The 27,191-nt window shown below is 43.7% G+C and overlaps 2 protein-coding genes across 2 annotated transcripts in view; one reads left to right on the top strand and one right to left on the bottom strand.

The window, feature by feature from the left end:
• On the top strand, positions 1-26,972 carry kbtbd13a (kelch repeat and BTB domain containing 13a). Its single transcript, XM_070859323.1, has 2 exons — positions 1-1,521; positions 26,934-26,972. Exon 1 carries the CDS (start codon positions 91-93, stop codon positions 1,453-1,455), a length of 1,365 nt encoding a protein of 454 aa, XP_070715424.1. The 5' UTR covers positions 1-90; the 3' UTR covers positions 1,456-1,521; positions 26,934-26,972.
• The window catches only part of ubap1lb (ubiquitin associated protein 1-like b), a 37,542-nt gene continuing 34,546 nt past the window's right edge, over positions 24,196-27,191 (bottom strand). The window contains exon 6 of the mRNA XM_070859324.1: positions 24,196-24,330. Coding sequence (XP_070715425.1) covers positions 24,196-24,330 — 135 coding nt within the window. The remainder of the gene's footprint in view (positions 24,331-27,191) is intronic.

The following is a 27,191-nucleotide window of genomic DNA, read 5'->3' as shown; positions in this document are numbered from 1 at the left end:
CCCCAAATGCCACTTCAAACTGCAATCCCAAGAATTCGAAGCTTGTGGTCGATAATCGCAGGATCTGAACAAGGCCTCACTGATTGAACGATGCAGCCACCAGCAGGTTACGTGCGTGTGAAAGTGGAGGGTGAGTTCTTCACTGTTGAGAAGCGCATGCTGATTGAGAGCAGCGACTACTTCAGGGCTCTCTTCGAGTCGGGCATGCGGGAGTGCGCTCAGGAGGAGATCCAGCTGCAAGAGTTACCGGCCCGTGGCTTTGGCGTGATGCTGAAGGTCCTAAAAGATGATCGGCCTATTCTGAACAGCGAGGAAATCCTAGACGCCATTGAATGTGCGGCCTTTCTACTCGTGAAACCTCTGACAGATCACCTGATTCATATCATCAGTTCAAATAACTGCACTCTAATGCTCCAGGCTGCCACTATGTATGGGGTGTTTGACTTGATTCGTGCTTCAGCTCTGTTTATTAGGGATGTTTATGCCAATGTAAGGGAAGATTTGAGCTTTTTGCCTGAAGATCAGTTGGATTATATTGAATCCCTCTCTCCCAGTACCTTTGTGGCTGTGGCCACTCACTCACCCTCCGTGGAATTTTTGGATGACATTTCTAGAACCGTCTGCTATTTGGATGAAGCGGAGAACAATTGGAGAACCTTGACTTCATTACCGGATAAAGCCAGCACTTCTCTCGCAGGCATTGCTGTGCTGGACAACAGTATCTATATAGTCGGAGGGGTTGATGGACTGAGCAAGCAGGTAGTAAAGCTTAATTTTTGCTACGATACCGAAAGAAATAGCTGGAGGGAATTTTCAAGTCTTCAGCACCTTCGTTACAACCTAACATTGACAGGACAAGATGGTTGCCTCTTTGCCATGGGGGGAATGTACAAGAATACAATGCTTGCAACCGTGGAGAAGTACCATGTGGCATCCAACACATGGTCCATCGCTGCACATCTGCCAAGACCTGGAGAGGGCATAGCGTGTGCATGCACAATGGGCAGGATCTTCATATGCCTTTGGTTACCCATGGACACCACGGACATCTATGAGTACAGGACCCATAAAGATGAATGGCTGCTTGTAACCACGCTAAAACGGCAGCAAAGCTATGGTCATTGCATGGTCGCACATATGGACAACCTGTATGTTATGAGAAACGGACCAGCAGATGATTTTTTGAGGTGCATGATCGACTCCTTCAACCTCACTAGGCAACAATGGACTGCTTTGTCTGGCCAGTATGTGAACAGCAAAGGTGCACTTTTCACAGCGTCCGTCAGAGGGGATACAGTTTTTACAGTAAACAGAATGTTAACCCTGATTTACAATATACAGGAAGATAAATGGAAGCCAGCAAAGGAAGGGGCTGGATTTCCTCGAAGTGGTTCTATGCATACCTTCTTACTTCGGCTGCCAAAGAAGGAACTGGCTGCACCACACCAAAACTAAGTTTGGGCAGGGATTTGTAATGTTCCTCATGTGCCTTTTTATTCTAGAAACCGATACACAGACCAGGTAGGCATGGGGAAAGGGCATTCTGCAAATCTAACTCGATCAATTGTTTCGATTTATCTGTCGGACCTGCTCAAATTAAATTCATCTTTCACTTGTCCAGGCACTAAAGTGGTGGCAAAATTATAGGAATGTGGAATCTGTCCATTTCCTTTTCTGAATGCTTCAATTAAATCATTATTCACAGGGTCAGAAGCTAATTCGTTCCATAAGTCTTCTAAATGCCAAGTTCACTGTCTCCTTAGTTTACAATCACGTCGTTTCCACCCACCCCCCCACCCTGATTTTCTTCTCCTTGGGAATGTGAATGCTGGGTGATTATTGAGAAAACTACGATAATGCACACTGATGCTAAACTGAACAAAAGGTGATCAGAAAAATAGTGCTATATGTATGACTTGCTTCCAGCCTCTGTCCACAATACTTCAAATGCTGCACAAAAGTATTAAAGGAAGGAAAATAAGTCATTTTCATGATACTTTCTTCAGACATGGAGCAGGAAATTTAGAGTCATTGGCCAATTCTATTAAATTCCTTCACCAACAACAATTAACCTCTAATTGACCTCTGGATTTAAAGCAATTAGGCTTTGTGCCCTTAATGTGACAGGCAGTTTAGCAGCAGAATAACACACTGCATTACAGGTTGCTCTAACTCAACCTATCATCTGCTTTTTCCTCCTCTCCCTCTGGGTGAAAGTTGGTGGTGAAGCCCCTTCCTTCCTTCTCTTCCTGGGCTGTTCTCAGGGCTCTCCAGGCAGGAGCACAGGTTGATAGCTGCTCCTCTCACTGCTCTCAGCTCCAACTGAGCAGGACACGCCTCTACTGCTCCACAATTGGTCCTTGTGCATGAAACTCTTTTTTTAGAGTCTACCTGCAAAAACATAAAACATTAAATCGTGCCACCCTCAACCTATCATCTGACTTGCTGAGAGCAATGCCAGGTGAGATCTGCTAGTTGCTCACAAAACAATGATTGGCTCATCTGCATATATCCATTGTTTACATCTGTCGGTATAAAACTAGTATCCAACAATAAATGTTATCAAAATTCTCCGAAATGGATGTTCTTTAGCAAATTAGGCATCAGAACTAGAAAAATACAGCTGCTTGTAGTCTGTTCTGCTTACTGTATTTCACACAGATTTCAACCATTACCTGTTCCATGATGTTTAAACATCAGCCCACGTGGTCCACTGAGCCTTCTAAACATCACAGATGTGACTTCTGCTCCTTCTAGCCCATATACGAATGACTGTCATTTTCAGTCGCTCTGTTTTGGTCCATAGTTCACATTAAACAATGTTTCAGTGATATCAATGAGATCTAAGGTCCCGCTCCCAGCACACGCCTTTAGAAAGAAACAATATTTTTGCCTATTGTGTTAAAAGATCTTACTGATTCATTAACAATCTTTTTTTTTACTCACCCTATTCCTTGAACTATTTTCTCAACATTTTTAAACCAGTTGAATTTTTATCATAAGTTGCCCCACTTCTGATGATAAGGGACTGATAACATAGTGGTGATGTTCCTGGACCAGCAATTCAGAAGCCTAGACTAATGATCCAGTAGACATGAGTTCAAATCCCACCATGGCAGCTGGGGAATTTAAATTCAGTCAATTAAAATAAATCTGGAATAAAAAAGCTACTATCAGTAGTTGTAAAAACCCATCTGGGTCCTTTAGGGAAGGAAATCGGCCATCCTTACCCGGTCTGGCCTATATGTGACTCCAGATGCACAACAATATGGTTGACTCTTAACTGCCCTCGGAAGTGGCCTAGCGAGCCACTCAGTTATATAGGGATGGGCAATAAATGCTGGGCTTGCCAGCAGCACCCACACTTATGAATCAATTTTTTAAAAGACCTTCAATACCAATAACTGTTGATGCACTGCCTGGTCACCTGTCCCAGACTTGCCAATCACAATTTCAGCTCCCTGGGAAGTTAGACCCCAACCTATTTAAATCTAATCTTTACCCCATAAATCATTTGCCCATCTCTACAAATTCCACTGTTACCCAGATAGAAAGTGTGAGTTACCCGAGAAGTAGTGTGCAGTTTTTTCCTCCAACACAACGGTGAACTGTGTGGATAGGAGGTTGCGACTTTCTTACTGATCATGCTGGGGCACTCACAAGATCATTTTGGAAGGTTTGTTTTTACCTTCAGACTATTTCATCTCATCTTTCCAGAATGCCAATCCTACCGTTTTTCGAAGGATGAATCTTATTGCGTGTTGGCAGTTTTCCAGGACCCAGTGGCCGTAAGGATTTTCTCATTTTCCATTTGGAACCATTGCAGCTGGTTCAATTTAGTAGCACCACAGTTTGCTTCGAATTCTCTTCAGTTGCTAATAGTGCTCCAATTGGTAGTTGGCGGTAAATCAAATGGTAAAAGAAATATATCTAAAGCACCTTTTAACAGCATTAAAAATAAATAATGACTTAAGAAACACTGTTATAAGGAATAAATTTCAATACATTAAAAAATACACACACATAAATATCTATATACCTGTACTGGTACGATCCTAGAATCATAGAATGGTTACAGCACAACTTTCCTACTAGTAAATACCAGGCTGTAATTTACCTTAAACAAATAGACAGGGTTCGGCCCGTCGATCCTGTGCCAGCTCTCTGCAAGAGCACTTCAGCTAGTCCCACTCCCCTGCCCTTTCCCCGTAGTCCTGCAATTTATTTTTCCTTCAGGTACTTATCCAATTCTCTTTTGAAAGCCATGATTGTGTCTACCACCATTTCAGGCAGTGCATTCAGGACCCTAACCACTCGCTGCGTAAAAATGTTTTTCCTCATGTCGCCTTTGGTTCTTCTGCCAATCACCTTAAATCTGTGTCGCTCTGGTTCTCGACCCTTCCTCCAATGTTTATTCCGGAGACTCTGTCTATTTGTTTAAGGTAAGTTATAGCCTGGTATTTACCAGTAGACAAGTTGTGCTGAACAAATCCATGAAGCAAATTTGTTTGTGTTTGATACTCCCATGGCTTGGAATTGATCAGATTACTCATTCCTGTAAGAAAAAATACTTCTTGTACAGCAGCAAGCATTGTAATGCATTTTACCATTTACATTGAGACTTTTATTGAGCATATTCTGTAATATATTCCATATTTGAAATTGGAAAAGTCAACTTAGTTCCAATCCCCATCACACAAGAACCTTGTAGATTTCCTTGTGTTTTTCTTCCCTCCCCATCCTAAAAGTAAATATGTATTGCTGATTTAAAGCTGAAGTATGTATACTAAGTGTTTTGTTTCCCTTATTACCTTAGTGAGATCCGCTACTGAAACCCTCATCCAGACTTGACTATTCCAACGCACCCCTGGCTGGCCTCCCACATTCTACCCTATGTAAACTTGAGGCCATCCAAAATGATTGTCTTGTAACACTCCAGTGAAGTGCCTTGGGCAGCCCATGACCTAGCTCGCACCGTCCAATTCGCCCACCACCCCTGGGCTCGCTGACCGACATTGACTCCCGGTTAAGCAACGCCTCGATTTTCAAAATTCTCATCTTGTTTTCATATCCCTCCATGGCCTCGCCCCTCCCTATCTCTGTAATCTCCTCCAGCCCCATCCCCACCTCCACTTCATGAGATCTCTGCGCTCCTCTAATTCTGCCCTCTTGAGCATCCCTGATTATAATCGCTCAAGCATTGGTGGCTGTGCCTTCTGTTGCCTAGGCCCTAAGCTCTGGAATCCCCTCCCTAGACCTCTCCTTCCTCCTTTAAGACGCTCCTATAAACCTACCTCTTTGACCAAGCTTTTGGTCACCTGCCCTAATTTCTCCCTATGTGGCTCGGTGTCAAATATTTGTCTCATAACACTCCTGTGAAGTGCCTTGGGACTTTTTACTACGTTGAAGATGCTATACAAATACAAGTTGTTGTTGTTGTTACTGTTGTGGTCAGAATAGGAAAGACTGGGAGCAACACTCGCCTTGAATGAAGAAAATAAAACAAATAAATTACAGTTTCCAGAGTTGTGCTAAATGTTGTGTCATCCATTTGGACAAAGGGATAAACTGGATGGAGGCTGCTGCAGTTGATTTTATTATCGTTCTTGTTTGATCCTATTGAAATCTTTCCATTTCCCCAGTAGCTCTGGGGAAATATCTCCATATATAGAGCTGTATCAGCCTTGCCAAATGAGCTGGATCTAAGCCCTGGATTTTTTTGTATGACTGTTTGCTTGCCGTGATAATTTACGAATCTGACTACCCATGCCAAGGAAATTCAGGGTGAAGGTGCTGGTGATAGTGTCTCTCACTCTGTCACCTTCCCAATGTTAAAATTCTAATTATAAGACAATCAGTTCCGGTTGTAAAGGCCATTAACATTTTGTGTAATGAGTCCATTGAGTTTTTCCATAATGATTCAGTCTTTGTTGAATGGGCAGTGAGTTTCGAGTCCTGGGGAATGAAATGTCTGCACTCCTCACAGCTTCATACCTCTCCTGATTTTAGTTGGTATTTGTTTGCTGAGAAGTTTACGTAGCTTCAAATGTTTCCATTGGTAGGGAAGCCAAATTGCTATATACTTCCAATTTATATCCTCTGATTTCAGCAAAAATTGCTAATATGTTCCAACACATTCCTGGCTGGCCTCCCACATTCTACCCTACGTAAACTTGAGGTTATGCAAACTCGGCTGCCCATGTCCTAACTCGCACCAAGTCCCGCTCACCCATCACCCCTGTGCTCGCTGACCTACGTTGGCTCCTGGTTAAGCAATGTCTCGATTTCAAAATTCTCATCCTTGTTTTCAAATCCCTCCATTGCCTCGCCTCTCCCTATCTCTGTTCGCTGACCTACGTTGGCTCCTGGTTAAGCAATGTCTCAATTTCAAAATTCTCATCCTTGTTTTCAAATCCCTCCATTGCCTCGCCTCTCCCTATCTCTGTAATCTCTTCCAGCCCCAGAACTCCTCCCGAGATGTCTACGCTCCTCTAATTCTGCCCTCTTGAGCATCCCTGATTATAATCGCTCAACCACTGGTGGCCGTGCCGTCTGTTGCCTAGGCCCCAAGCTCTGGAATTTCCTGCCTAAACCTCTCCGCCTCTACCTCACTCTCCTCCTTTAAGACGCTCCTTAAAACCTACGTCTATGACCAAGCTTTTGGTCTCTGGCCTTAATTTCTCCTCATGAGGCTCGGTGTCAAATTTTTTGTCTCTTAATGCTCCTGTGAAGCACCTAGGGAGATTTCACTACGTTAAAGGCAATATATAAATACAAGCTGTTCCTGTTGTTATAACATGGTTTATTGTTCCATACGACATGACTCTCATTTTGAAGTTGATCAGAAGGCCCATTATGTTTGGCAATATTGGGAGACTTTGATTAGATCCTTGGCCAGAACTTTCTGCAAATGCATTGACTAGCCCATGTTTCCATGTCTCTAAGTCTGATCCCAGAACTGCACAATCTACCTGAGATGCAAAGACAACATAGAAACATAGAAAAGAGGTGCAGGAGTAGGCCATTCGGCCCTTCGAGCCTGCCCCACCATTCAATAAGATCATGGCTGATCCTTCACCTCAGTACCCCTTTCCTGCTTTCTCTCCATACCCCTTGATCTCTTTAGCTGTAAGGGCCATATCTAACTCCCTCTTGAATATATCTAACGAACTGGCATCAACAACTCTCTGCGGTAGAGAATTCCACAGGTTAGCAAATCTGAGTGAAGAGGTTTCTCCTCATCTCGGTCCTAAATGGCTTACCCCTTATCCTTAGACTGTGACCCCTGGTTCTGGACTCCCCCAACATCGGGAACATTCTTCCTGCATCTAACCTGTCCAGTCCCGTCAGAATTTTATATGTTTCTATGAGATCCCCTCTCATTCTTCTAACCTCCAGTGAATACAGGCCCAGTCGATCCAGTCTCTTCTCATATATCAGTCCTGCCATCCCGGGAATCATTCTGGTGAACCTTCGCTACACTCCCTCAATAGCAAGAACGTCCTTCCTCAGATTAGGAGACCAAAACTGAACACAATATTCCAGGTGGGGCCTCATCAAGGCCCTGTACAACTGCAGTAAGACCTCCCTGCTCTTATACTCAAATCCCCTAGCTATGAAGGCCAACATACCATTTTCCACCTTCACCGCCTGCTGTACCTCCATGCCAACTTTCAATGACTGATGTACCATGACACCCAGGTCTTGTTACACCTCCCCTTTTCCTAATCTACCACCATTCAGATAATATTCTGCCTGTGTTTTTGCCACCAAAGTGGATAACCTCACATTTATCTACATTATACTGCATCTGCCATGCATTTGCCCACTCATCTAACCTGTCACCCTGCAGCCTCTTAGCATCCTCCTCACAGCTCACACTGCCATCCAACTTCGTGTCATCTCCAAACTTGGAGATATTACACTCAATTCCTTCATCTAAATCATTGATGTATATTGTAAATAGCTGGGGTCCCAGCACTGAGCCCTGCGACACCCCACGAGTCACTGCCTGCCATTCTGAAAAGGACCCATTTATCCCGACTCTCTGCTTCCTGTCTGCCAACCAGTTCTCTATCCACGTCAATACATTACCCCCAATACCATGTGCTTTAATTTTGCACACCAATCTCTTGTGTGGGACCTTGTCAAAAACCTTTTGAAAGTCCAAATACGCCACATCCACTGGTTCTCCCTTGTCCACTCTACTAGTTACATCCTCAAGAATTCTAGAAGATTTGTCAAGCATGATTTCCCTTTCATAAATCCATGCTGACTTGGACCGATCCTGTCACTGCTTTCCAAATGTGCTGCTATTTCACCTTTAATAATTGATTCCAACATTTTCCCCACTACTGAGATCAGACTAACCAGCCTATAATTCCCCATTTTCTCTCTCCCTCCTTTTTTAAAAAGTGGTGTTACATTAGCTACCCTCCAGTCCATAGGAACTGATCCAGAGTCGATAGACTGTTGGAAAATGATCACCAATGCATCCACTATTTCGAGGGCCACTTCCATAAGTACCCTGGGATGCAGACTATCAGGCCCTGGTGATTTATCGGCCTTCAATCCCATCAATTTCCCCAACACAATTTCCTGATGAAAAAGGATTTCCTTCAGTTCCTCCTCCTCACTAGACCTTTGGTCCCCTAGTATTTCCGGAAGGTTATCTGTGTCTTCCTTCGTGAAGACAGAACCAAAGTATTTGTTCAATTGGTTTGCCATTTCTTTGTTCCCCATTATAAGTTCACCTGATTCTGACTGCAAGGGACCTACGTTTGTCTTCACTAATCTTTTTCTCTTCACATATCTATAGAAGCTTTTGCAGTCAGTTTTTATGTTCCCAGCAAGCTTCCTCTCATACTCCATTTCCCCCCTCCTAATTAAACCCTTTGTTCTCCTCTGCTGAATTCTAAATTTCTCCCAGTCCTCAGATTTGCTGCTTTTTCTGGCCAATTTATATGCCTCTTCCTGGATTTAACAGTATCCCTAATTAGCCACGGTTGAGCCACCTTCCCCATTTTATTTTTACTCCAGACAGGGATGTACAATTGTTGAAGTTCATCCATGTGATCTTTAAATGTTTGCCATTGCCTATCCACCGTCAACCCTTTAAGTATTATTCACCAGTCTATTCTAGCCAATTCATGTCCAAACCCTCGAAGTTACCTTTCCTTAAGTTCACAACCACAAACCTCACTGCCGGTGTCGATGTATCCCATTCCCACTTGGGCAAATCCTGCATCTCCCACTATATCTATGTGGATTAAGCAGTCATGGGACATACGCTAGTCAGAGCAATATCTGCCCGAAACTGGGACAGTACAAACAGCCTGGATCTCCTATCCTAGACACCCATACAACAAGTCCCCTCTTACAAACACTATAACCTACTCATGTGGAAGAATGGTAGGTTGATGTCAGACAGACTTTGGCAGTGCACCACCTTTGATCTCTAACTGTCCAGAAAAATGACGCAGCCTGTAATGTATGCACCTGTGAGTATGCTCACAGTTTGTAGTTGAGGGGAAATCCCCTCCGTGCCTTTCAGTTCTGCGCGGAGGGGATTCCTGTACGGGCTGCTCTTGCACACTTCAACTTTGCCATCCTCGTCTGCCGTCCGGACACGCCATGGCGCACCATATTGCCGTCCGGAGGAGGCGGGGGTCCCCGATGGAGTGCACTCTACGCGGGAGTCCTCCCACTATTTATCGAGGACATGGCCTGGAGGGTGGTGAACTGGAGCAGTCCGTGCAACAAATTTTTAAGCCGGTTCACGGGCTCCCAGGCCGCCTGCAATTTCTGCGCTCCGTGTTCCACGTTTTTATGGAGTGTGCGAGGTTGCAGCCCTGGTTTCATTATTTAAAGGGGCTGCTCCTCAATTTCTGGTTGCACTTCAGTCCCACACTCCTGATCTTTGGGCACCCTGTGCGGAGGGGAGCGGGTAGGTCCAAGGGCCTCCTGGTAGGACTGCTCCTGGGCACGGCCAAGGGTGCCATCAGCCGGTCCAGGCAGCGGGCGGTCGAGGGGGTTGTTCAGCCCGACTGCCTGCCTCTTTTCTGCGCGTACATCCGCGCCGGGTGTCCTTGGAGATGGAGCACGCGGTGTCCACCGGTACGCTCGCGGCCTTCCGCGAGAGATGGGTGCCGGAGGGACTGGAGTGCATCGTTACCCCCGGCAACCAAATTTTAATTTGATTTTATATGTTTTAAAGTTTAATTTGGTTGAATTGCCGGTTTTAGTGTCCCCCTCCCCTTTTATAGGGGACACTTGTAAAATATATCATTTTAATGCCCAAAAATCACCAATAAAAACACAAAAAAAACCCCAAAAAATATTAAAAAAATAAAAAAAGAGGGCAGTTAAAAGTGTCTGGAGTGTCCCCCAGATCGGGGGGTACTTGATCTAATGTTTATTTTGTTTACTCTAAAAGAGTTGTAGTTGAGGGGAAATCCCCTCTGTGCCTTTCAGTTCCGCGTGGAGGGGATTCCTGTACGGGCTGCTCCTGCACACTCTCCATGTTGCTATCCTCGTCTGCCGTCCGGACATGCCATGGCACACCATCTTGCCGTCCGGAGGAGGCAGGGTCCCCAATGGAGTGCACTCTACGCGGGAGTCCTCCCCTTATTTATTGGGGACTTGGCCTGGAGGGTGTTGCACAGAGCAGTCCCGTGCAATAAGTTTTAAAGTCGGTTCACGGGCTCCCAGGCTGCCTGTAATTTCTGCAGTCTGGAGGAGTCCGTGTTCCATGTTTTTGTGGAACGTGTGAGGTTGCAGCCCCTCTTCCAATATTTGAAGGGGCTGCTCCTCAAATTCTGATTGCACTTCAGTCCCACACCCCTGATCTTTGGGCACCCTGTGTGTAGGGGAGCGGGCAGGTCGGAAGGCCTCCTCGTAGGACTGCTCCTGGGCACGGCCAAGGGGGCCATCAGCCGGTCCAGGCAGCGGGCGGTCGTTCAGCCCAACTGCCTGTCTCTTTTCCGCGCCTACATCCGGGCCAGGGTGTCCCTGGAGATGGAGCACGCGGTGGCCACTGGTACGCTCCCGACCTTCAGCGAGAGGAGGGCGGCAGAGGGACTGGAGTGCATCTTTACCCCCGGCAACCAAATTTTTTATTTGATTTTAATGTCTAAAGTTTAATTTGTTTAAGTTGTTGGTTTTAGTGCCTCTCCCCTTGCCCCCCCCCCCACCCCCTTTTAGCCAGGGGGCACTTGTATAATTTGTGTTTTTAGTGCCCTCAAAAAAAACCAAAAAGACAAGGGGGCACTTGAAAAGTTTTTGGAGTGTGCCCCCTCCCCCCTTTAATCAAGGGACACTTGTTTAAAGTATTGCAACTAAAAAAAAAAAGTTGTAGAGCTGTTGAGTTGGGAGTGGCTTAGCCAGTCACATGATGTTCACAAGACTCAATAAAACCCCAGCCAGTTGGGTTCAGGGCAATCACAATGAGGCAAGTGGTTGTGAGCCTGGTGGATGAACTGGTAATGTGTCGTGTGATTGTTAAACCTTTGCTAATAAACCAACTAGTTCTTAATAGCAGTGTTGCTATGAATTCTTAAGCAATGAACCCATGAAGCAAATACATTACACAGCCCAAAGGAACACCTCCTGAAATTGTAGGATAGTTCCTGTACCCCCACGTCCAAATGCGATGCTTGCTTACCCCATGCCAGCCTTGATTCTGAAGCGAGTTAAACTACCGTACACCAATACACAACAAAGTCATCAACGTGCTCTCCAGTAAAGGCAATGGCGAGAACATCTAACCACCATACATGCAAACCGACAGTGTTTAATTGTTAAAAATCAGAAACTGCCTGGGCTCCTTTCCTCTGTCTGGCTGATACATACAGTCGACAGGAATGCTCACAAGAAAAATCAATGGCAGTGAATAGGAGGGGCAAGTGGGACATAAACGGCAATGGAACAAAGGGACCAAGGAAGGCAAGAGGGAAGTGACAGAAGATGGGTCCAGTTCTTTGGGGGACATGGGGGGAAAACAGAGTGCAGTGCTTGGGGGTGTAGAGGAAGGAGAATGGCAGCATTAAATGAGGGGGGGATGAAAGGGAGAGTAACTGAAGAAGCTACAAAAGACTAATGCAAGAATTAACTGAGGAAAGGGAGATCTTCACCTTGAACTGGGGGAAAGTGGAGAAGATGAGAAGATGAGTGCCAGGTTGAACAGGGGAGGGCGGGGGGGGGGCGGAATAAAGAGTTGGCAGATTCTCGGGGCTTGTGTCAGCTTTTATGAAGCTGCTATTCCAGGCTGGCCTCGGTGTATATATTCTCAGGGAAGGGAAGCTAACGACACCAGGCACTTCTGTACCCAGTTGGAAAATATTCCAATTTTAACTTGTCTTATGACATCAGCACCATTGGAAGACTGGATCAACTGGGCCTTTATACATTGGAGTTTAGAAGGATGAGAGCGGATCTCATAGAAACTTACCAGATTCTGATGGGATGGGACAGGTTAGATGCGGGTAGAATGTTCCCGATGTTGGGGAAGTCCAGAACCAGGGGACACAGTCTTAGGATAAGGGGTAGGCCATTTAGGACTGAGATGAGGAGAAACTTCTTCACTCATAGAAACATAGAAACATAGAAAATAGGTGCAGGAGCAGGCCATTCAGCCCTTCTAGCCTGCACCGCCATTCAATGAGTTCATGGCTGAACATGAAACTTCAGTACCTCCTTCCTGCTTTCTCGCCATAACCCTTGATCCCCCGAGTAGTAAGGACTTCATCTAACTCCCTTTTGAATATATTTAGTGAATTAGCCTCAACTACTTTCTGTGGTAAAGAATTCCACAGGTTCACCACTCTCTGGGTGAAGAAGTTTCTCCTCATCTCGGTCCTAAATGGCTTACCCCTTATCCTCAGACTGTGACCCCTGGTTCTGGACTTCCCCAACATTGGGAACATTCTTCCTGCATCTAACCTGTCTAAACCCGTCAGAATTTTAAACGTTTCTATGAGGTCCCCTCTCATTCTTCTGAACTCCAGTGAATACAAGCCCAGTTGATCCAATCTTTCTTGATAGGTCAGTCCCGCCATCCCGGGAATCAGTCTGGTGAATCTTCGCTGCACTCCCTCAATAGCAAGAATGTCCTTCCTCAAGTTAGGAGACCAAAACTGTACACAATACTCCAGGTGTGGCCTCACCAAGGCCCTGTACAACTGTAGCAACAACTCCCTGCCCCTGTATTCAAATCCCCTCGCTATGAAGGCCAACATGCCATTTGCTTTCTTAACCGCCTGCTGTACCTGCATGCTAACCTTCAATGACTGATGTACCATGACACCCAGGTCTCGTTGCACCTTCCCTTTTCCTAATCTGTCACCATTCAGATAATAGTCTGTCTCTCTCTTTTTACCACCAAAGTGGATAACCTCACATTTATCCACATTATACTTCATCTGCCATGCATTTGCCCACTCACCTAACCTATCCAAGTCACTCTGCAGCCTAATAGCATCCTCCTCGCAGCTCACACTGCCGCCCAACTTAGTGTCATCCGCAAATTTGGAGATACTGCATTTAATCCCCTCGTCTAAATCATTAATGTACAATGTAAACAGCTGGGGCCCCAGCACAGAACCTTGCGGCACCCCACTGGTCACTGCCTGCCATTCTGAAAAGTACCCGTTTACTCCTACTCTTTGCTTCCTGTCTGACAACCAGTTCTCAATCCACGTCAGCACACTACCCCCAATCCCATGTGCTTTAACTTTGCACATTAATCTCTTGTGTGGGACCTTGTCGAAAGCCTTCTGAAAGTCCAAATATACCACATCAACTGGTTCTCCTTTGTCCACTTTACTGGAAACATCCTCAAAAAATTCCAGAAGATTTGTCAACTCAGAGAGTTGTTAACCTGTGGAATTCCCTACCGCAGAGAGTTGTTGAATATATCCAATGAACTGGCATCAAGAGGGAGTTAGATATGGCCCTTACGGCTAAAGGGATTAAGGGGTATGGCGAGAAAGCAGGAAAGGGGTGCTGAGGGAATTATCAGCCATGATCTTATTGAATAGTGATGCAGGCTCGAAGGGCCAACTGGCCTACTCCTGCACCTATTTTCTATGTTTTTATGTGAACATGTTGCACGATAAGAACATTCGATCAGACTTTATTTCAAACATTGAACCTTGTCCTGATGGCTTGACGGGGGTTTATAAAGAACCACATTTACCACTTTGCATGTTGTAGAAAGAAGAAAAATGTTTGTTGTTAAATCTCTATCTCTTACTCAATATGTTTCCATGAACTGAATGCACATTTGCAGATTTCAGAGACGGTAATAGATATGAATCTTGCCTGTGCAGATTGAGAGTGAATACCATGTATGTTGTTGGAGCCAAATTTCAAAATTCCTCTGAGGCATAGCCAGCCTAATATTATCTGTAATCTTTAACGACCAATTCTGCAGAAATGGAGTTATGACGAACCATAAATTAAACAGTACTGACGATGTGATTACGCACTTGTGTACGTATGTTGGGGAATTACAGTTTCCGTGGTTGCAGTTATTTCTAATTGAAAACATAACTGTGCAAATTAAGACGGAAGCAGTTACATAAAAGAATACTTTGTTAAATATCTACAGACCAACTGAAATATGCAGCATACCCATTACCATAATTGCCAATAATGGCATTAATAGCTATCCAACATATTTTGCTTAACTTTGGCCAGATATTTTGAGCAACAGGGTTAGAAAGAAGAAAGAAAGACTTGCATTTATATAGCGCCTTTCACGACCACCGGACGTCTCAAAGCGCTTTACAGCTGATGAAGTACTTTTGGAGTGTAGTCACTGTTGTAATATAGGGTTAGAAATAAAAGCTTTTGTAACTTTTTAAGGAATATTTTCTGGACCTGCGGCTCCTTAGAATTCTGTTGTTCACACACGTTTTTCCATTTTAGACCCATTAAGTGGAAGAACCTTGTTGCGCTGATTTCACCCTTCGCTTCCTCGATTACTCTGGTAGAAGTTATGAATGACCCTAGGAATAGACCATTTGAGGCATAACATTCCTGTTCCCCAGATTGACAGTGACAGCCAGTTGAATCATGCTGTCAGATCAGGCATCTTTTATAAGGTACTTTTACCTTCCCCAAGTGCTACTGACAACTTATATATAGGTTAAATGGTCTTTAAACTGATAAACGTCACCAATTACACAGGCTGCTGTGATATCAAGCCTTTTGATTTTCACTACATAGGATTACATAGGATATATGGCACAGAAACAGGTCATTCGGCCCAACCAATCCATGCCTGTGTTTATGCTCCACTCGAGCCTCCTCCCGTCTTTCCTTATCTAAATCTATCAGCATAACCCTCTATTCCCTTCTCCCTCATATGCTTGTCTAGCCTCCCCTTAAATGTATCTATACTATTCACTTCAACCAATCCATGTGGTAGCGAGTTCCACATTCACACCACTCTTTGGGTAAAGAACTTATTTCTGAATTCCCTATGCATATTATATATACCAACACTGTTATACATGAACCATAGCCATCATAACTTGGTAATACAGTGCTTTAGACGACTGGCCCATCAACTCCGGGCCAGGGATTTCAATAATTTTTTCAATAAACTTGGATTTCTTGGTGACTGTTATATATGCAGACTAGATATGTGTAGTCACTGTATAGTTGCATAAGATGGAGACTTGTTTACCTGATGTACTATCAATAGGGTTTACACTGTGTATATACTATGCTGGCACCACTAGAGGGTGCAACTGGTGGAGACCGGGGTTTCCTGCCCTGGTGGCAGGGGCTGTATAAAAGAGGAGCCACCATGCGTCTGCCTCACTGGAGTTACAAATAAAGGACCACGGTCACTACAGTTTGAGTACAACACATTGCCTCGTGGAGTCATTCATAGGTACACTACAGACATAATAGTGACCATCTTATATTCTGCAAGGTGAGATAGCAGTGGCAAAGATATTTGAAGTAATGGGCTCGGCAATGTGTATCGGGAAGCCAGATGTTCTACTTCATGAGGAAAACCTCCCTGAAATATTTGTCTGCCTCATTAAGCGCATGCAGCACCGTGATTCAGAGCTGATGAGTGCACGATGCGGCTTCTAGGCCGAGATCTCTTGGGACCATACTGTATGTGAATAGTGCCCACACCACAACACTCACTTGATTTGCTTGCATGGTATTTGCCCATCTCATTTGGAGAAGTATGCATATTATATATACCTACACTGTTATACATGAACCATAGCCATCATAACTGGGTAATACAGTGCTTTAGACGACTGGCCCATCAACTCCGGGCTAGGGATTTCAATAATTTTTCAATAAACTTGCAGCATCATTTAGAGCGGCTACAGTGATTGTTATCGTGTGAAATATTACACTGACAGTGAGTGGCCCCTAAAGTTTGAGTTGAAGCACACTATTGGGTCAGTGTAGAGAGGACTTTCCCAAACTGATCAGCAAAGCCATGTTGTACCTGACCCGGGAGTGCTTGATGGTGACACTGAGTACCAAAAGTGTGAAACTCTTCTACTGTTTAGTACAAACATCCCCTGTACAGATGATCACAAGAATATACAAAAGCACAAACAGGCTAGTCACTGTAACTGTTTATCCAGCACATTCGGGGTTCCTCACTACTAACTGTATCCTGATTATTCAACAGGATAAAGGCTCAACCCCGTCATTGTATGGAAGTGCAGTTTATTCAGTATTAAGACAGACAGACTTTCACGACCACCGACTCAAAGCGGGTTACAGTCAATGAAGTTCTTTTGGTGTATAGTCACTGTTGTAATGTAGGAAACGCGGCAGCCAATTTGCGCACAGCAAGCTCCCACAAACAGCAATGTGACAATGACCAGCTTTTTGTTAAGTTGATTGAGGGATAAATATTGGCCCAGGATGCCAGGGATAACTCCCCTGCTCTTCTTCGAAATGGTGCCATGGGACCTTTTACGTCCACCGGAGAGCGCAGACTGGGCCCCGGTTTAACATCTCATCCAAAAGACGGCACCTCCGACAGGGCTGTGCTCCCTCATCACTGCACTGGAGTGTCAGCCTAGATTTATGTGCTCAAGTCTCGGGAGTGGGACTTGAACCCACAACCTTCTGACTCAGAGGTGAAAGTGTTAGCCACTGAGGCACAGCTGGCACTTCAAAGCCACATCTGTATAATTAGAGTGTTGCTGGTCATCTGGCATAATAAGAGTTACACTGTGTGAAGTGTTTGCTGATTCAGCATGGGAAAGGCTGCACAACAGTGTGGAGTTATTATTCAGTAAGCATAGTAAGGGTTAAAACATTTTCCCCAAAAGTCCAACATCCTGCCATCAGTAAATGTATCTGCCTCCAATTATCTGGGGAATGGTTGGCGCATTCACAATACAACGCCGAGGGAGTTTGTAATAAAAGTTCCCAGAGTATTTTCATCCTGTGGAAAACTCTGCCTGTGAGAAGCTGCGGTCATTATTGTCGGAGCGAGGGCTCTGAACATTCCCTCCTGGACATCTATAAACAAATGGGCTTGGATTTCAAAGGGTTTTACTCTGTATTTGAAGCTTGTCTTTCTAAACAGACCAGCATTTCACTCATTACTGTGCAACGTCAAGTTTTTAAAAAATGAAGATTCTTTGTTGCACGTTCAAGACAACGTCTGTCGACAACTTATACATTTCACCTCAGTAAAGAGAACAGCAATGTCTGCCAAATGCTGGCATAATAAAATCTACAGGTTTGAGAGGTTTGGATTTCACACAGCCTCAATATTATATCGAAATGAAATATAAAGCACTTTAGTCATTAATATTGCATAGTGCCCGTGTAATATTTTAAGCATAAATTATTTAACAAGAGAATGTTACTATTCAAATATTCATTTTTAAGACTATAAAAATCTTAACAGTCAATACAAGCTCAGATTGAACAATGCATTCCAATCACTTCTTTCAGCTGTGGCTCAGTGGGTAGCACACTCGCCTCTGAGTCAGAAGGTTGTGGGGTCAAGTCCCACTCCAGAGACTTGAGTACAAAAATCTCGGCTGACGCTTCAGTGCAGTGCTGAGAGAGTGCTGCACTTTCGGAGGTGCTGTCTTTCGGATGAGATGTTAAACTGAGGTCCCGCCTGCTCTCTCAGGTGGACTTAAAAGATCGCAGGGCACTATTTTGAAGAAGAGCAGGGGAGTTATCCCCGGTGTCCTGGCCAATATTTATCCCTCAACCAACATCACAAGAAAACAGATGATCTGGTCATTATCACATTGCTGTTTGTGGGAGCTTGCTGTGTGCAAATTGGCTGCCACGTTTCCTCATTACAACAGTGACTACACTTCAAAAGTACTTAATTGGTTGTAAAGTGCTTTGGGACGTCCTGAGTCGTGAAAGGTGCTATATAAATGCAAGTCTTTCTTTCTAGTGTGTTCCTAACACAGATGAGACTGCACACAGGGAGGTTAAAGTAACAGTGACCTCAGTCTTTATTAAGACACTCCAGAGTGAGGAGCAGGCCTTAGGGGCCGGCTTATATACAGTGCTCCCAAGGGATGCTGGGACCCCTTGGGACTTCAGGGGATGCACTCCCTGGTGGCAGAACATGGGAGTGCATGCTTTACAGATACAAAACACTTTCCTTTCCCTATGCTTTTTAATGATGTGGTGATCAAAGCTGTCAAACTAACAGAACCAGTGATTGTTGCACACTTTTGCCTTCTTGAGCTCTACATTCTGATGAAACTGTCCTTTTTTGTATTTTCAGGTTTACTGTTGGAAATGTTATTGATCAGGCCACTTCGATTCAAAACTGACATTCTTTGGATAAAAAAAAAGAAAATTCTCCCCTTCTTCCATTTTGCTTCCCCCGTGCTCTGAAGGTGCTGGGCCTGTCTGGGGCCCATTGGGAGCTCTCCTGTACCTTGCTCAAGTTGCCAGTCTTCACCTGTGGAGCCGAGGGTCAGAAAACTGTTTGAAGGTTGTCACAGCCAGTCACACGCTCGCACTTTCAGTAGTGTCCCTGCACCTTGTTACAAACTCACACGAGGCATGGATATATCAGACATGGTCACTCTGTGACCTTCACCTTTATTGCCAGGACCAAGGAGTCCTGACCCTGGGTGGGACCTCCCCTTTTATACCTGGAAACCCAGGTGAGGAGTGTCTCCCACAAGTTCACCCCCTGTGGTCAGGGTGTGCATTTCTAGGGTACTGGTATAGTGTACATGAGTTACAGTTACATGACTATGCCATTGCAAGATGGTTAAATACATGAAACTTTCCAACAAGGGTCACTGGGTAATAATCAGAAAGATGGACATTGGTCTGCTTACCCCTCTGCCCCCACCCCCCCCCCCCACCCCGAGATTCTGAGGACCACTGTAGTGTCCATTTAATTGCCTTGCCCAAAATAAGAAAATATTGATCATATAATAAATAGGCTCGAAGGGCCGAATGGCCTACTCCTGCACCTATTTTCTATGTTTCTAAAGGAGGTCAGTTAACAACTGCAACCAGGGATCCGTTCAGCAATCTGAAGATATGAAGAAACAATAGATCATAGATTTTACCTGCAGTCTTTATTTCTATTGACACGTTTGTTTTCTTTGTGTCAAGAATTCAAAAAGCACAGAGCAGATTTCCTACTGAACATTTTTTACATTGAACAATACCATTTGACAGACTGAGGAAGTATTAAAATAAATCTATATGGTGAATTTAAGTCCATGAGTTGCTATAAATGTTTCTACAAGTAGCTTGCAGGGCAAGGCAAACTAATTCATAACAGTGCATGATAAACATGTTTAAAATACACTGTATGGAACGTACATCAGATGCAAAGTGAACAAGTCTGACTCGTGTGCTTGGGGTCTAATAGATCCAGAAGGAAAGAATGAGCCTCCAGTAAGACACCAGTGTCTTGAATATTCATTGTTCGTATGAAATTATTTTAAAATGATGGATTTAAGTATCTTAAAATAGGGGTCAAGGGAATATTAGACAAACTGTTAATGCGCTAATATTTCAAGAGCCTAATTTCAAGACACAACTTCTTCGCATTTGAATATGTCCAAGACTCGCACCAACCACAGCTCCTGAGAAAGTAAGTACGCATTCCCAACTCTCGTACAAAATAGGATAGCTCAATAAATAATGTCTGAATAATTTCTTAGATATAGGCCTATATTGTACAAATCTTCGTAGCAACCATTGATCAACAATGTGACAATGCAGGATACAGTAGTATCGTTGTTATGTTACATTCAATTCCTTCGTCTAAATCATTAATGTAATATCTCGAAGTTTGCAGGTGACACTAAGTTGGGTGACAGTGCGAGCTGCGAGGAGGATGCTAGGAGGCTGCAGGGGGACTTGGACAGGCTAGGTGAATGGGCAAATGCATGGCAGATGCAGTATAATGTGGATAAATGTGAGGTTATCCACTTTGGTGGCAAAAACAGGAAGGCAGATTATTATCTGAATGGTGACAGATTAGTAAAAGGGGAGGTGCAATGAGACCTGGGTGTCATGGTACATCAGTCATTGAAGGTAGGTATGCAGGTACAGCAGGCAGTAAAGAAAGCAAATGGCATGCTGGCCTTCATAGCGAGGGGATTTGAGCAGGGAGAATTTACTACAGTTGTACAGGGCCTTGGTGAGACCACATCTTGAGTATTGTGTGCAATTTTGGTCTCCTAATCTGAGGAAGGACATTCTTGCTATTGAGGGAGGGCAGCGAAGGTTCACCAGACTGATTCTCGGGATGGCAGGACTGACATATGAAGAATGAAGAAAGACTGGATCGACTCGGCTTATATTCACTGGAATTTAGAAGAATGAGAGGGGATCGCATAGAAACATATAAAATTCTGACGGGATTGGACAGGTTAGATGCAGAAAGAATGTTCCCGATGTTGGGGAAGTCCAGAACCAGGGGTCACCGTCTAAGGATAAGGTATTAAGCCATTTAGGACCGAGATGAGGAGAAACTTCTTCACTCAGAGAATTATGAACCTGTGGAATTTTCTACCACAGAAAGTTGTTGAGGCCAGTTCGTTAGATATATTCAGGAGGGAGTTAGATGTGGCCCTTACGGCTAAAGGGATGAAGGGGTATGGAGAGAAAGCAGGAAAGGGGTACTGTAGTTGCATGATCAGCCATGATATTGAATGGTGGTGCAGGCTCGAAGGGCCGAATGGCCTACTCCTGCACCTATATTCTATGTTTCTACGTTTACCGGACTAGCAATCCACAGGGTTGCACTAATAATCCAGACAATTTTAGTTCAAATCCCACTATGGCAGTTTGGGAATTTGAATTCAGGTTTAAAAAAAATGTGGGATCAGTGAAAGTGACCATGAAGCTGTTGGATTGTCATAAAAATCCAACTGTTTCACAAATATCTCTTAGGGAATGAAATTGCCATCGTTACCTGGTCTGGCCTGTATGTGACTCCAGTCATACAGCAACACAGTTGACTCTTAACTGTCCTCCTGAGGTGGCCTAGCAAGCCACTCAGTTGTTTCAAATGACTCAAGGAGAAGGTTGACCACTATCCTCTCAGGGCAACAACAGATGGACAATAAATGCTGACTCGTCAGTGACGTCCACATCCCAAGAATGAACAACGGAAACTTTCAATATTTACCTTTACATCCTTCATGGGTGCTTTGTTTTTGGCCAGCATTCGATAGCGATTCATAGTTACTGTTTGACCGTCAATAATGACCAGCTGAGGACTGACAGGGGAAAGAGCAGCACAGGTAAAAGCGTAAATAACAGAATGTGTTGCATGTTAATCTCGGCGTGTGTGAGGGAAGACTTTCTCTGATGTGAGAACATAATGGGCTTTGAGTTCTTAATCGAAGAAGCAAGCTTGGCTTCCAGCCAGGAGCATGGGTCTTACGGGAGCTGTAAAAGAAAATGATATGGAATTTCTTTATTTTGGAGGGAGTGGGGTGCAAGTGGTGAATGGAAGGGGAGGGATGCCATAGCCGAAAGCTCTTCAGTGAAATTAGCTTGTTCAAAATAAACAGTTAGGATTCAGGTAGAAAAGCAAGGAAAACCTGGGTTGAAGGTTACCTGAATACAGCATTTCATTAGAAAAGACAGAAATCTTACCGACGCGCTGATGGAAGATGCAGCATTTGAATGTGGGGGTCATTTTCACTTTGGGCTATCGGTGTAAAATGGGCGATATCAAACGAGCCCCCAATTATACCCTAGGCTCGAACTTTCTTTCCAGTGAAGTCACTGAAAGGAAAATTGAGCATGGTGCATAATGGGCGGCCAATTCGATATCGCCCATTTTACACCATAAAATTACCCCCAAGGTGTCTTTTTGTTCAAAATAACATCGCCAGTGTCACATTAGGAATTTCAGATTCTTCAGGGGTTTCCTGCAGAGAGCAGGAATGTTAAGAATGTAAGAAATAGGAGCAGGAATAGGCTTTTTGGCCCTTCGAGCCTGCTCCGCCATTCAATAAGATCGTGGCTGATCTTCGGCCTCAACTCCACCTTCTCGCCCAATCTCCATATCCCTCGATTCCCTTAGTATCCAAAAATCTATTGATCCCTGCCTTGAATATACTCAACGACAGAGCATCCACAGTCCCCCGGAGTAGAGAATTCCAAAGATTGACGACCCTCTGACTGAAGAATGTTGAGCTAAACAGCCACTTGAACATGTCTCTTTCAACAGTTCTCGTGAATGAATATGTTTTGTCAATCAAGTGAGTGTTGAGATTCAAAGAAACTAGGTTAAAATGTGGCAGATTGTAATAACATACTATATGGCAGGGTTCAGTCTCTGAGTCTTTAATGTGATGATATTCCACATTATCAGGATTCAGACTTTGAGCTTGTAATTATTTCCGACCCGTTCTTGTTTTTAATGGGCAGGTGCCCACGGGAGTTCAGCCTCTTGTTACAAATTAGCTGCTGTTTTCTGTCCGGCTAATGTTTCATTGAACTTCACTTGTTTCAATTCAGGCAACTCATTGCTAACGAAATGCCTTGCTTCATGAGAATTCCATGCCGACCACATTCTAAGAATAATCACAACCCCGGCGCAAACATTGCTAAATATTACCGCCCCGCATTACCATAACAAAATAAGTCTTGGAAATCTGTGTACTTTTAAAATCAATCCACACTTTGATGTTGGCGACTGCTTAGCTATTGTCCAAAGCTAAAGATTTAGGAGCCTTTGCTACATCATTAGTATTAAAATTGTGACAGTGCAAAAGCTCGACCCTTTCTGTGGGCTCCAGTAAACTACACGTTACATTCGGTTCAACCTTTTGTATGCCCTGGCAATTGGCATTGGCTGATTACTTTCTTTTCAAATTTCTTTTCGTCTTTAAAAACTGGTGGACTACTCAGTATTCTGTAAAATGACCCAGCCCAACCTTCAAGGGCAATGAATTTTAAACTATCCTGGAGAATCTGACAGTCCTGTGGAAAGCAGGTGCCATCGATGTGTGGCTCCTTAGAAATATATATCATACTGCTCAAATCCAACAGAACCTAGATCAAGGCAAGGCCTGCATTTGTGCTCTTGCTCTTGACCCTGTTTCCAAAGCTAAGCCCAGCTAGGGGCAAGGTCTCTTACCCATCCAGTCGTAGCCAGAAAATTGCCTGCAATGGCTTCTCTTCCCATTACCATTGGAGCCCCCCCAGGGATCTATCCTTGGCCCCTATTATTTCTCATCTTAATGTTGCCCCTCGCCAACATCATCTGAAGATATAACATCGGTTTGCACATGTACACTGATGACACCAATCTCTCCCTCTCAACCACCTCGCTCAACCCCTCCACTGCCTCTGTGTTGCCAAACTGATTGTCCGACTTCCAGTCCTGGATGAGCCGCAATTTCCTCTAATTAAACCTTTTAATAAACACTTATAATAATAGCGTTAACTGAACTAGATTTCTTTCAATAAGCAGGACAAAAATAAGGGCGCAGATTGGTGCGTACTGCTGTGTTTCAAATAGTGGAGAAATTCCATTACATATTAAATGAACTTACTTTGCACAGATATACAACATGCTTTCAATAAGGGCAAATCCATTTTTTTAAGTCTCCATAAAGGATAAAACAAAATAAATGCCACACCTAGGAGGGTTAGGGTTAGACTACTCATATGTGCAATACCAAAACTAAAGGAGGTAGAACAGAGCCCTGGAAGCTGTTTCGACTATCCGCAACGCGTCATAAGCTCCTCCAGTGCTTTTTCCCGATGGTTGTTATGGATGAGAAGAACTTCCTTAATATCTTCGTGCTGAAAACCCATCTCATCGAACTGTGTCATCACGGTCAAGAATTCTGCCGCCTGCGTGCAGAAGGTGGAAGAAAGGAACAAGGAGTTAGTCCAGTTTGGCAGCGAACAAAAGCAACTCAGAGTATCAGCTCTGGACATCTTTGGAGAACATGGTAATGAAATCCAGACACAGAGTAACCACGGTGATATTACACAATCTCCGCTGAGAACAGAAGGGACCATGGGGAAACATCCGGTTTGGTTTTACGGAGAGTTTAGAGCTTTCAAATGATTTTAGATCTCATAAATCTGCACACTAACGCATTAGGAAGGGACTCGTTATACAAATTGTGATTTATAAGCAAGTCGAGCTTACGTGGCTTCATTTATAAATTCTGCAGAATGACCACAAATGAAACATTTCCAACAACATTTACATTTTGCAGTCCCACATTAAGCTTTCAGAGAAAGGCAGATGCCTTATAATTAAGCACTTTAAATATCCGCAGACGAGCACTTATTGATTATCCTTCATCCGAAGTATTTAAGTAACAGAAGAATTTCACCCAATTGTATTAGACATTCATATGCAAATATTCAAAGAGCCTAATTTAAAGGTCAGAGACCTAGCGCACAGATAGATAGATAGATAGATAGATACAACATGATACTGCAGACAGAGGGGAAGAGTAGAAGAGAGACAGAGACCAAGTGACTGAATTTTCCTTCGCAATGCCACCCAAAATCTAAGCAGAGTCAGGTCTTAAGGGCTATCAATTGTTAAAATGCAATTCAATAAACTGTTCTTTGAGGGTCTGATTCTTAATCTTAATTAATACTCTGTTCTTGAAAAGTGGAATCAACTGCATAAAATCATCACGATAACATTAATTCAACTCAATTCAATTGTGTACCAGGATCCTTAGACCAAACATATTACATTGTTTTGATTTTTTTTAAAATAAGCCCTGTAGGATTAAGAGTCATTTTAAACAATACTGCATGGTATCCTTCAAGTGTAGAAGTTATTGTTACTGATGTTAATAGACAAATGCATAACATGTTCACATATTTCTCTGCTACTTTAGTAAACCATTTAAAGTAAACAGCTAATGTTTGGTTCATAGCATTCTTACCTCGGAGTTAAAAAGTTTTAGGTTCAAACCTCACTATGGGCTTTGCCAATAATCTAGGCTTTCACTTCAGTGCAGTGGTGAGGAAGTATGACATTGCTGTGCCATCGTGGTTCATTGGTAGCATTCTCACCTCTGGGTTAGAAGGTCATGGGTTCAAGCTGCGCTCCAGCACATAACCTAAGCTGACATTGCCAAGACTTATGTACATAACCTAAATATTACAGCAGTGACTACACTTCCAAAAGTACTTAATTGGCTGTAAAGTGCTTTGTGACATCTGGTGGTCGTGAAAGGAGCTATATAATTGCAAATCTTTCTTTCTTTCTTTTAAACTGACATTTCAGTGCTGCATTGTCAACGATGCTGTATTTCTATTTGAGGAATATGAGGAGTTCTTCCGATCTCCCGGCCAACATTCCTCCCTCAACCAACACCACCAGAAACAGATTGGTCTGGCCATTCTTTCATTTGCTTTTTGGGGCCTTGCTGTGTGAAAATTGGCTGCAACATTTGCCTGCATAACAACATTGACTGCACTTCAAAAGCAATCTATCGATTATAAAATGATTAGGAATTTCCTTAGGGCCAAACTTTCCACATTGTAAAATAGCTCCACTTTTTGGCATTATTTCCGATTAACAGCCGATTTTTTAGGCCCAAATAACACCAAAACAATAAGGCTTACGGTTCGCCAAAATTAATGGCTTAGTGCATAAATACTTTCATTTTTAAGGATGGAGCTAAATTTTTTCATCTTAAAAATAACACCCATTCTGCGCATGCCCAACACTCGTAGCATTTAGGTTTCCAGGGTAACGCGAGGCACAATTGCAACGCGGCAGAGATTTCGGCCACTGTGTTATAGAAACATATCATAACCATAACATTTAGATACACAAACTACCTCGGCAACAGGAACGATTTTGGAAGGAGTGACTGATTTCACCCATCTCCGAATTTTGAATGAAAAGTAATTTAAAACCAAAGCTGCCCATTAGAACTGGCTCGGTGTGAGCAGCAGAATCTTGCATGTCGCCCAGGTCGGGTCGGGACAGCGCGCTGGTTCCTTGCGCTAGAAATAGGATCCCGGCCAAATACAGGCACAGGGCAGAGAAATCGGAGGTTTTACTTCAACCCTGGATATGGTTCTATAATGGAGAATCATTCTTTCCCATTCTTTACCACAGAAAGTTGTTGAGGCCAGTTCGTTAGATATATTCAAAAGGGAATAGATGTGGCCCTTACGGCTAAAGGGATCAAGGGGTATGGAGAGAAAGCAGGAAAGGGGTACTGAAGTTGCATGATCAGCCATGATCATATTGAATGGTGGTGCAGGCTCGAAGGGCCGAATGGCGTACTCCTGCACCTATTTCCTATGTTTCTATGTTCAGCAAAGGATGAAATCATCTCGATAGGTTTCCTGGAGTTTATATATCATAACCCTTCCTCTGTTGACATGGCAAATGAACCAGCTGAAGACGTAGAATAGAGAGTATTTATCATTCCTATATAAAATATCGGTTTTGTTCCCCCCCAAAGCTCCGTTTCCCAAGATGGCCCAGTTATCGCCAATTTCCATCCGACTCCACCAGGTAAGGCAAGCTTTTTAAAAGTGGTATTTAGCACTGTCTTTAAAAATATCCTTATTCGGGAAACACGCAAAAAATGGCGTTATCGTTGGGTTTGACCCCGAGTGACGTCACAAAAACGGTTCTCAAAAAAAATCAGCTCTTATTTTTTTTTTAAGGACAGCATTACACCACTGGCAAAACTAGCAAAATGGCTCTAAATTTATTT

Source organism: Pristiophorus japonicus, chromosome 17 (assembly GCF_044704955.1).
Source record: "Pristiophorus japonicus isolate sPriJap1 chromosome 17, sPriJap1.hap1, whole genome shotgun sequence".
Taxonomy (NCBI): Eukaryota; Metazoa; Chordata; class Chondrichthyes; family Pristiophoridae; genus Pristiophorus; species Pristiophorus japonicus.
The sequence above is the reverse complement of the archived record's forward strand: the minus strand, read 5'-3'. Positions and strand labels throughout refer to the sequence as shown.